Source organism: Pleurodeles waltl, chromosome 2_2 (assembly GCF_031143425.1).
Source record: "Pleurodeles waltl isolate 20211129_DDA chromosome 2_2, aPleWal1.hap1.20221129, whole genome shotgun sequence".
Taxonomy (NCBI): Eukaryota; Metazoa; Chordata; class Amphibia; order Caudata; family Salamandridae; genus Pleurodeles; species Pleurodeles waltl.
The window spans coordinates 720,050,190-720,062,531 of NC_090439.1; the positions used below are offsets into that span (position 1 = coordinate 720,050,190).

The 12,342-nt window shown below is 43.0% G+C and overlaps 1 protein-coding gene across 5 annotated transcripts in view; it reads right to left on the reverse strand.

Annotated features, from left to right (window-relative positions):
• The window catches only part of CPA6 (carboxypeptidase A6), an 825,999-nt gene that overhangs the window by 483,461 nt on the left and 330,196 nt on the right, over positions 1–12,342 (reverse strand). Inside the window, exon 1 of one of the 5 annotated variants that reach the window (XM_069220297.1) lies at positions 9,260–9,969. The exons of 3 other annotated variants lie outside the window; for them this stretch is intronic. Coding sequence is in view for 1 of the 2 variants with exons in the window: in XM_069220295.1 (XP_069076396.1) it covers positions 9,260–9,267 (8 nt within the window). In the remaining variant the exon portion in view is untranslated. Of the gene's footprint in view, positions 1–9,259; positions 9,970–12,342 lie in introns of those variants that run through there. One more of the 5 variants, XM_069220295.1, reaches the window with a different exon arrangement.

The window sequence follows — 12,342 nt, forward strand, 5'->3', positions numbered from 1 at the left end:
CTGCCAGAAATGATGTGTCTTCCTTAAATCCTTGCAAGATTGTGATCATGAAATACTCAGGTTACGGTGAGTAAGCCACAACTGGGAAATACGCTTAATGTACAAACTGTACAAATTATATATCTGTCCAATATACCACAAACGCGCTACACCGAATGCACGAGACAAGTTAAAGTATTTAGGCTTCCTCGCACTTCCTGGGTTAAACTGTGCGTAATCCAAAACCTCGCCAGGAAAGGCGTTGCCGCCTTGCCTAGTATCCTTAAACTGCACCAAGCTGCATGCCCGGTTAAAGAGAATAGAGCAGGCACATTGCTAGGTATCACGTAATCCGCGAAGCGCATTAAAAATCAGTTACAAAGTAAATAGTCTTTTTGGTATGAACCGATCACAGCGGTATGAAGCGCTCATCAAAATGATTAAAACAGCAAAACTCAACAGCATAGCGTTGAATACCGGCCTGTAATCAACGATCTTGCAGAACCTGAATCCCTGAAAGCCGTGGGTTGTAAAAGAAGTTACACTGTGCCTGTGCCGTCAGTTCATAGTTGGGCTGGTGAACTTCCTTTTAACTCGTCGCCAAATTTGTAGTAAATAAAATGCGCTTCTGTGATAATAATCCGTAAGATTTATTGTTCATAACGGCACAGCACAACCTCCTTCTAAGACCTCCTCCAACAGAATAATTTCCCTTCCCTTGACATCATGACTCTAACATTCTACATTCTACAGCACGTTCCATAAAGGGAACTTGTACACTGTCGTATTAATATAACAAAATACAACAACTGACTAATTGTAGACAAGACACAGCTATAAAATACGCTCATTGGGGCAAAATTTAGAATATGTACATAATGACTGTAAAGTTAGCTTTTCATGATTGTGATTCTGTACACAAACACACATACAATACATTAAGGCGGAATCAATGCAGCATGCACCTTTGTAATGATAGGCATGCAACACTAAATGCAACACTAATGAGTGTCTACTGGATTGTGACTGCCAAGGCACTCTCGTTTCCAGCCTTCGTGCACGGGCTGGTCTGACAAAAGTGCCAGAGCTGCTTTGGGTTCCAGTCTGGCCCTGGCAATTGCAGCGGCTCCCTCCATTTGAAGCTATGTGCCGGTCATCACAAGGAGGTAGCATTTAGGTGCATTCCTGCTGCTTGCCAAGGGCCTGGCCTTTGCTCTCCTAGCCATCCAAAGATAAAAGCGGCTGCAGGAGATCAGGCACGAAGGACACTGGAAATATGGGGATCACTGGAAAATTGCAAAGTTAAGATAACTGCTAATGTTCAGTTAAATGGCAGTAATGTCATAAATGATGTCATACAACATGTCATGAATGATGTTATATGTGACGTCATAAGCAGTGTGTGGTGGGAGTGCAAGTTATAGTTAGTGCTGCTAACTATAACTGGAGAATGTCTGCATTTTTTTTAGTTCAAAACATTAATATTCACACCAACATATTCACCGCTCTAAAATGTTACTTTAATCTTTTTTTTTTTTCAGTGAATTTCTAAAGCTTTTTCACAAAAACAGATCCTTTTATCACACCTAACTATAATGTTACTTTAACTTTAGTTTTTTTCAGTGAACTTCTAGGGTTTTTGTCATCATAAAGTAATACTTAATTACCATACATAAATGCAACCTCCCTCCGCACATGGCCTTTGGCTGTGTGTAGTGGGGGGTTGGCTGCAGGGCCTGAGGACCTGCAGCCAACACCCCCCAAAACAGCCAACCCCATGCTGTGCACAGCCTTTGGCCATGCACAGGAGGAGGTTGGCCATAGAGCCTAATCCTGGGGACCCCATCCCCTGGAGCATTGTTTTTAATTAAAAGGGAGAGGGGCTGCACGACCACCCTACCCAGGCTAATTTTGGCCCCAGGGAGTCCTTCCCCCACGGCCCGGCATTAATAATAGGGGGAGTAGCATAATTTAGATCTGTGGCATTTTGGCAATGTGATTTTTACTCAAGTGTAAAAACGTGAAATGTTGAATCTCCAACCAACAAGAGTACTGCCTCTGAATTTTATGATGTAAGTGCTCTTTGGTTATGGAGAGGAGCTCATGTTCCTCTGCACCAAGAATGGGTCACCACAATCATCAGGAAATGCCATAGGGGGCCTTTTGGTAAGCTGTCCATCAAACTACAAAAAGGCAGAAAGACCGCTGCATACCACTAACGTATACAACGTTGGGCCAAACCGGCAGAGTTTCTAGGTCATTTTGCGCATTTGCATAATCATAGTAATTAAAAGGGAGAACCATGGACTTTGCTCTCACAAGGAGACAACAAGAAAGAGCGTACTCATCACATTTACTACAGAAGAGATTGTGCTCCAATAGAGCAACAATACATTCACCTCCATCAAATATTTCATATAGTTTTTTGGACGTGGAATTGCAGTCAAAGCACACTTACTTTGCCTTGGCCAAGTGCAAGAAGTTAAAATGATTTGTCTTTTATAGGAGTGGTGCTCCAACTGAGGCCCCCGCTATGTTCATATTTGTATGTGCTTACTGTTGAGTTTAATTTCTGTGAATGGATCCCCCGGGCCCTGCTCAACACAAAGTGGGTGCCATGGTGCCCACCCAGGGCACCCAACATATCCTCACTGGGGTAGCAGGGGAGCTCCAAGGTCCCTGCTGCCCCAATCAGCTCCCTGCATACAGCGGGAGTCGGCATGTCTCCTGCCCACAGGGAACAGCCTAGAATGCTGCTCCCTCTAGGGCGGAGTAATATTTAGATCTGTTTCCCTGCCCGCATCATTGCAGACAATGAAACAGATCTTAAGTCCGCTCCTGGCAGATGGGAGCATTTTTGAAGGTCCCACCAGCTGGGATCGGACTTGGTGGTTGCTCTTGCTTGACGGGAGGTTTAAAAATGCTCTTGCCAAGTGAAAGCAAACACAGGTTTTCCTGCGTCTGGGCAGAGAAATACTATGTCCCAGGGGTGGGCACCACCCAACATAGCTTGTGAGCTAACCCTGGGGGATGGGGTCCCGAGAGCTATTAATGTCTCAAAGTGGGAGGCCCCTCTCCCTTAAAAGGATCAGCCCCAGGGATGAACATCCCAGTGCCTTTCGAGGCTTGGTGAGGGGGGCCATGTGGCATCCCTCCACATAAAATTCGAATTTAGCCCCGGGGTAGACTTCCCTGGGTCTCTTGAGGCTCAGAGAGGGGAGCCATGGGGCTCCCTCCCATAAATAATTAATGTTGGCTCCGGGGGTGGGCTCAGCAAGGTCTCAAGAGACACAGAAGGGGGTGGGCCGCACTGCCCGCTCTCATAAACAATCAGATCAGCCCCAAGAGTAGGCTCCCCAGGTTGTCTCAACGCTCGGGAGGGGGGGCTGCGTGTCCCTTCCACATAAAAATATTTTTAGCACCAGGGGTGTGCTTCCTGGGTCTTATAATGAATAAATGTGGCACGATCACCGGATTGTTTTTTGCCGAATCTGCACGAGCCTTGCAGGATTGTAGCAATTTTTGCTGTTTCTTTCCCCTTTTTGGCCTAAGGAGGGGTCCCTCTGGATCAAGCCCCCTTGGGGCCTACGGGGTCTGGGTATCCCTATCCTCCTCCCATCATATATATATATTTTTTAACAACATCAGGACAGGGGACTAAGTCCCTGAGTCCTGTAATGGCTGCCAGCAAAAATGTTCTAATGTTACTGGCAGCCAACCAGAGCGCTCGCTCTCATGGGACTCTCACTCCTACTGGCGCGAGATGCCCCAAATAAAGCTCCCTGGGTAATCATAACGCTCTAGCCTTTAAACTGGCACTACTCTGAGAGTCTCAGAGAATCTTGCAAGGCCAACTGGCAAAATATGCAATTATTTTTCACCCTTCATTTCTCAAAAACTACTGAATTTATTTACACCAAAATACAGAAAACAGAATCTTTGGACCAAGATCTAGATTTCTGCCAGATTTGGGGTACTTCCATTCAGCATTTGTTTTCTAAAACCTGTCTTAGGGAAGTCTATGGAAAATATATGTGGATTTTATAGTTTGGGACCCGCCTTTTGTTCGGTCTCCACTTGATGATCACTCCAAAGCTTTCCAGGAAGACGCCGAGGGAGATGAACTTTTAAACTGGACAGTTTAGTGAAGATGTGTCTAATGGGGCCACAGTTATTATCAAACCAAAAATGTTCCATCTTTGGAAAAGCAGACCTAAATATAACTACCTAGTACCGAACGCCATTAAGTATATATATGCACACCCGCACACACATATATATTTTTTCACTCAAAAAAACGAAAATCTGAGCTATGTTTCTGGTTCAAATATATAAAACCACTGAAATTCACCAGTTTTATTTATGAATGCGCACAACAAACAACATAACTCACTGTGACCTGCCATATTGTTTTCTGTTTGTGTGTATCTGTGCTGTTAGTAAATAGATATTTTGTGCATGACGGACGATCAGGATCTATGTTGTGTTCGTTCAAAATCATGACTTGCGAATTTCAGTGGTTTTTTGCCTTTGAGCCAGTAGCATAACTCAGCTTTTAATTGCGGTTGTGTCAGTGAATTTCATTGTTTATTTATGATGTTCTTAATTTGTAACCGTCAGTATGAGCAGCCTTCAGCCATGCATCAGTGAGGCCTGGGTGATAGCCTGGCATGCAGCCAGGCCCTGCGTCCTACTTGCACTGGCTGCACATGCACATCGCCCGCTGTGCACAGCTATGGCCAGACCCTACACCCAGGAGGCACTGTGCAGTGGGTTTGGGCATTAGGCCTGGCTTGCATACAAGACTTACACCCTCCTCCTGGCTTTACTGTTCGGTTTTGTGTGAGCTTTTTGTTAGACTGCTTAAAACTGAAACTCATGAGTCAGAAATGACTCAAGAAACAGGCACAAAATGGCTGTAAAATCCAGCGCCTTCCGTGGCTGCTGGCGAGGACACAAGCAGTGCACCATTATTCTCATAGGTGGCTTTTATTCCATGCATATGGCTAGCTCTCATTACAGCCCTGGGATCAGTCACCTTTGAGGTTAGCCCCCAGGGCTATGGAAAATGTTTTTCACAATACGAAGCTTGCAAATCGGAGCTAATTTGCGAGTTTAAAGATGGCCGAAAAATAAATCAGTCTTTATTCAGCTGATCATATGTTGTAAAAAATTCATAATGTGATTCACCCGATTCTTGAGTCATGAGTAATGACTCACGAGTTAGAAGTCCAAAGATATGTAAAAGTGTTTTCTCCATGCATATGTGCATGAGAAGTACTTTCACCCTGCTGTTCATCTCAAAACCACAGTGACTAATTCAGATTGTCCTGTGGCTAGCTTACTCCTGGAAATTGGTTAGCAGTAACCCTTATGTGGAATCCAGAAAGATCACTGATAATGAGACTAAGACAACATCTCTAAAGAACACTACAAGGATCGCATTTGTTATTAGAACAGCTGCCAAGAATAGAGATCTTCTGCATAAGCCACCACCCCAAAACATTATGGAAAATAGTGCTGATATTAAGGCCAATAATATTATTCTTTAAAATCACTGGAGGGTGCTATATTGGCATAAAAGGATTGACATTCTGGGTAAAGTCGGAGGAGCAAATCCACAGGCCAAATATCAATAAGCATTGGCAAACGCAACATTTCTTTTGCCTGTTTTCCCCCATCATTACTAAGGGTGCTCAGAGCTTGCAGAGTTCTACTCCATGGTATTCCGCAGAGTTATCTAAAAACGTAGTGAAATTCTGTGGACTTCCGCGTGTGGTGGGATGCCTCCCTGCCCTACCCGCAGAGCGAGGCGCTTCACTGGATCCTGCAGCCGTCGCCTCTCCAGGATGTTGCTCCCTTTGTTCTTCGTTCTGCAGCAAACACTCGGCTCCTACGAAGCATAGATGAAACTATGAACCCCAACATCACAGGGGAAGCAGTAGCTCCCAAGCAGGAAACGAAAGGGTGATTAAACAGTGAACTCAGTTTGCATGGTGATAGAGCGTTTCCAGCCTAACAATTTACCTGTAGTTGGACGCTCTTGGGTCGATGAATCTTTTGGCCAAGTGGAACTCTCCGTACTCAGGAGTAATCAATCAAAATCAACAATCAATAATCAATAACGAACATAAGCAATTCCCCTATCAACATAACACTTCACAATTAATCCAGAATACATTTCGGCGAAACCATGACCTTTCGGTCATGAATAATCACACCAGTTTATGCAAGGTTAATGAATTTATTTCCCTATATTAACAAAGCTAGCACAATGTAGATGTGTCTCAACACCAAATGATATATGTAAATGAACATTAATAGCTGTCCATAACGACGAAACAAATGCAATCTATGCAGCATCTGAATAACAATGCCTTCTATAATGGCCACGCAAACCACTAAAACTACAATCTGTAATGGGCTAATTGCATACATTTAGTCAGCATAACAAGGTCTCAAATTGCATCGTGCATCAAATGAATCCTCATCTAACCTCAAATTAGCATCAGCATGTGGGACTTCATGCAAAAACAATTTAGCAACATTAATTTGGAAAACTCCTAACTAAGGCTCTTATCAAAATCAGCAGTTGGTTACCTAAAAAGGAAACACAATGCAATTGTACAATTTCCTTTCATATTTACCAAATTCAATCAGCATTCAAGGAAGTCTTCGTCTCACAGGTACCGATTTCCGATCAGCATGGGACGGGGCAAAGGGGCAGGGTGGACGGGGCAATTGCCTCACGGCGGCAAGATAAAAGGACAACTATTACGTCATGCAAAGGGGCAAATCAAAGTTAAAGTCTCTAGGGCGAGAATTACTTAAAAGTCTCTTTCTCTCGATTAGAGAAAGCATCAAAGTCTCTCAAAATGGCGTCGCACATCAAAGATGACGAATGGCTGCTGGGTGCGATGGCAGATAATGGCAATAATGGCTGTAATGGCTACTTTCCTCTCGTGCACCTGGTTTAAATAGACAACAGTCCAAATCCAGTAGGGTCTTCCATTGGAGGGTTCATAGGTTAGCTTCAAATTGTCCAATCAAAAACAACAGTTCTCAAGCTTTTACTTAAGCATACATTATCCTTGGAGACGGGTACGCAAGTTGCAACATTTTATACCAATTAACTCACTTTCAGAGCTTCCATTGTCCGCACCTGCAGATTGACCTTGGGGCAAAGAGAAAAATGCCAGGCTGGCACGAAACCTTAAGATAAGCATGTGAACGGTCTCACTGGAAAAGTACAGCTTCAAGTAAGAATACACGTTTATTAGCACAGTGGAAAAATACGAGCATCTAAATCGTGAGACGCGGCAGCTAGGCCAAAGCCTCCATTAAAGTCATGCTAAGCTAAAACATTTCTAACAAGCAAATCATGGCACACGTTTACGATTATGTCAAATTAGCACGATTCTAATACATCACGTTATATGAAGCACGCTTATAAATGTTGGCAAACTACTCTGAGGGCACATTTGTCCCCGTACAATCTTTATTAGTTCGGTTAAAGTCACACTTGATTATTGCTACACTACGTTTAAGCGCAAATAAATGTAAAACCTTCATCTCAGCTTCATCAATCCCTCCTCTGATGACTACTTGTCATCACACAAAACTATGCCCACAAATTTTATTCCATTAAAATTCTGTCAGTTCTCTCTGCCTTTTAGTTCCCCTTGTTCTTGCTTTGTATTCTTCTGCCATTCTTTTCATCATTTTCTCTTCCTTCCTTCTTTTAATTCTTTCCATAATCATTATTATTCCCCTTTTTATTCCCCAGATTCCAAAAATGCAAATCAGTACTATTAATATTCCCTGTATTATTTTTAGCAAGATTCCATTCCAAATGCTACCAAGCCAACTTCCCACTGACGCAATTCCCTTTCCAACTTTCTCCCACACTCCTGGTTCTTTCAATTCCTTCAAATCTGCACTTTCTTTTGTTAAGTTAGCAAGCATTGTTTTAATCTTTGCACTGTTATCTGGAATATACGTACAACAGTGTCGTGCACCAAGCATTTTGCAAACGCCGCCATCCTTTGCTAAAAGAATGTCTAAGGCAAGCCTGTTTTGAAGAGTCATAGCTCTTTCCGCTGCAAGTTCAGCATCCATCAGGATTATAGCACCTGAAAACTTTGTCAACATGTTATCCACTATAGTAGACAACTTTCTTATTTTGATGGAATTCAACACAACTCCCAATGAAGGAATCATGGCTCCAAATATATCTCCTACCACAGCAGCTGCGGTCTCTCTTTTCTGGATACGATGGGATCCAGATGTCTTTGGAATCATCGATAGGTCATCCAGTTGATAAACCTTTGGGAACACTATACCCAAATAACATCTCCCCCACCATCCCTTTGGAAGACGATAATAGGCATTATGCCCACAAATGTAATACACACCTGGTATGACAGGGTCAAGTCCGTTCAGCATGAATGTCCATTTGGTTTTAAAGATAAACGTATGTTTACATTCACTCGCTCCTACAAAAATGTTGTCATAATAAGATTCACCACGATATATACAAAATTTCCCTACATGCCAAGCATCTAAAGCTATTCTCCCTTGTGTCTTTATTGCAGCAAAATCATAATTATCTACTGAAGTCCTCTTATGTAATTCCTTTTCTAATTTCGCATTCATGTGTGCCCTTCTATCATCTGTGCGATCTAAAAAGCTTATTTCTACTGCTGAGAGGGAGCAGGTAAGGTTCTCCCTATGAGCGTGAGCCGTTTAAAAAGGTAGCATTGGCTCGAAAAATTCCCTCATTATTTTAGCATCCCAATCTTTAGCAATCTGGCTAAGCTGCGTGATTATAGGAACATATGCAAAAGTAACATCATAATTTGAGTAAAAATACTGTATGTTGGTTTGACCATAAAATCTAGAAGTTACTATACTACATGTAATCCCATATGTAAGAGGCATGTGATGATAAGTCACCCCTTCCGTTACCGATGTCGGTATCTGTGTACATACATAACAATCTTTCGCATCCATAGTCTCAACATATTCTGTTAGCAAGCGATAGAAAACATTATACGAAAGCTCCTTTTTATCATGCAAGTGTCTCTCATCTAATTCTAGTCTTTTCAATGCAGTTAGTTCAGTGACAGTAACAGGAGCAAAAGTAGAAGCATCAATTTTCTCATTCTCACCCTTACCATGCATTCCAAGCACTATTGCCATTATTATTAGTACACATGCAATTACCAAGCCTATACACGCATATTTACAATATTTCTTTCTACTGTTTTGTGTAGCGTACCTAGTCATGATCTGTATAGAATCAGAGAGCTAGAAGCACCTGTAAAAGAAACGATTTAGCAATTCAATTACAAAGCTGAACGAGCGCAATGTTCACGCAGTCTTCTTCAGCAGCCAAGTCACTTATCGGTTAGCAGCATTTGTCTCAATTCGGCAATAACTCAGTCTCAATTCGGCAATAACTCAGTCTTTTTTTTTTTTTTTTTCAAAGTTCAATAACTCACTCTCTCTTTTTTTTTTTTTTTTTTTTTTTTTCAGGTGGGACGTTGTCTCAAATCGTGTTTAAGAGTCAATCAGGTTTTCAAAGTCTTATCAAGTTAGCAAATGTCTCATCCGGTTTAGCAATGTCTCCGCTGGTTGTATCACGTTATTTTATAGCAAGCAATGTCATTTACCAGCTTTTCAATCAACAGTGTCCATAAAACTTTTCTTTTCTATTGGTATTTCTTCTTCTTCGTTCTCGAGGCTGAGAGATACAAATTCGTCAGTCCAATCGTCATGGACTACATATGCCCATTCTGGACCGGAATATCTCCTGTTCGGTATCCTTTTCCTCTTCAATTTTGCATCTCTCTTTGACTCTGCCTCACTGGTACTTTCCTCTTTGGCCAAGTCTTTCCCTTCACCTGAGGTTGGTACCACGACAGACACTTCCTTTCTTTTCTCTTTCACTCTTGGCCCTTCGTCATTCAATTTTTCTCTAGTTCCTAATTTTACTGGCGATTTACTTTGTCTTTTCTTTGCACCGTGTCCATTTGATGGACCTGCGATCTCTTCTGAAGAAGTTTGAATAGTTTGCTTCTGTTCTGTTTTGTCCCCTCCTCCTGAGGAGTCAATGACGTTTTCCTTTTCTTTATCTGTACCGTCTGCTTCTGGGAAAGCCCTCCTCTGATCAGGCTCTCCTGCTTTTTCACCTCTTCCGAGCCTTTCGTCACCGTTGCTTTCGTCAGGCTCTTTGTCACTTTCAGCTGCTTCAGGCCCTTGGTTACCTTCAGCTGCTTCAGGCTCTTTGTTACCTTCAGCTGCTTCAGGCTCTTTGTTGCCTTCAGCTTCTTCGTCGCTGTCTGAGGTTTCTCCTTGGTCTTCCCCAAGTGAATCTGTTTCTTCGTCTTCAGAGAATATTTCTCTCTCGACTATTTCTGCCGGTTCACTTTCAGTTCTGTTTGGCTCTGTCTCAGCGCTCGGTACTTTATTATCAGGAACTGGCAGTTTCAGCGCTTCAACTTCCTCATCTGTGGGACACAACACTTTCTTTGTGTGACTGGCGTGAATCCAGTTGGGAACCCCCGCACACTTCACAGCGGTAGTGGTTGTCAGGATCACTTGGAAAGGGCCTTTCCAACGGGATTCCAGACACAACTTCCTCACGTGCTTCTTTACCACGACCCAGTCACCTGCTTTCAGTGTGTGTCCTGGACCTTGGATCGGTGGCAAGGTGGTTGCTTCTACCTGGTGAGAGAAAGAGCGAACCACGTCAGCCAGACCTTTGCAGTAGTCTAACACCATATCATCTGTAATATTCAAAAGCGCGTTTGCGGGAACTGCAGGCAGTCTCATGGCTCTGCCCATGAGAATCTCGTGCGGGGACAGTCCAGTCTTTCTGTCGGGGGTGTTTCTCATTGACATTAACACCAAAAGGCAATGCGTCAGGCCATTTCAAATTTGTCGATGCACATATTTTCGCCATTCTCGATTTCAGTGTACCATTCATTTGCTCCACCAGTCCTGATGCTTCAGGACGATAGCTACAATGCAGTTTTTGCTCAATGTTCAGCGCTTCGCAGAGTAACTTTATCACCTCGTTATTGAAGTGACTTCCCCTATCTGATTCTAAAGAGATCGGGAATCCGAAACGTGGTATTAACTCCCTCAACAATAGTTTTGCAACTGTAAGGCTGTCATTTCTACGTGTGGGGTATGCTTCAATCCAGTGACTAAAAATGCACACAATCACCAACACATACTTTAGACCTCCATGCACAGGCATCTCAATGAAGTCCATCTGCATCCTACTAAACGGGCCACTGGGCCTGCCAATGTGGCTCGCGTTCACAACCGTTCCTTTTCCTGGGTTCATCTGCTGGCAAGTGACACATCGATGGCAAACTGCTTCTGCAGCTTGACGAAATCTGGGGTTAAACCAATCAGTTTTGAACAATCTTATCATGGCATCTCTCCCTAGGTGAGCTTGCCCATGATAGAACCGCGCTAGCTGCGATAAGAGACAATTTGGCAAGACGAATTTTCCCTCAATTGAAACCCATACGTCATCTGGTCTCTTTTTGCATTGTGACTTAATCCAGGAATCCTTTTCATCCTCCCTGACGCTATTCTGTAATTCTTTTAGTTCATCTATTGTATCCACAACCTTCAAAGCAAATGCTTCAGCTGGTTCAAGCTCTGGCTCACTTATCGAATTCCATTCATCCCTAAGCAATATACAGTTCAAGGCACAAAATCTTGCGACTTGATCCGCATATGCGTTTCCCAAGGAAACATAGTCCTGTCCTTTTGTATGAGCACTACACTTTACCACTGCAATTTCGGCTGGCATTTGAATGGCGTGTAACAATTCCTTTATTCTTTCCCCGTTTTTCACTGGCGACCCTGAAGAAGTCAGAAAACCTCTCTGTGACCATAGTTGCCCAAAGTCGTGCACGATTCCAAACCCATACTGACTATCAGTATAAATGGTAACCTTCATCAATGTGGACAGCTGACATGCTCTTGTAAGGGCTACAAGCTCTGCTACTTGTGCAGAATATACTCCTTGAAGCCAGGACACTTCCAAGACACCTGTTACAGTACATACAGCATATCCTGCTTTCAAGATTCCCATTGCATCTCTTAAACATGACCCATCAACAAAAATAATTTGGTCATTTTCATCAAGCTTAGTATCTTTGATGTCAGGTCGGGGTTTTGTGCAAAATTCAGTCACCTGAAGGCAGTCATGCTCGACGTCTTCAGCGCTCTCAATTTCAGCATTTTCACCGGGAAGCAAGGTTGCTGGATTCAACGTAGTGCACCTTTTCAGCTGCACATTCGGTGAGCCCAGAATTATTGTTTCATACCTTGTGAGTC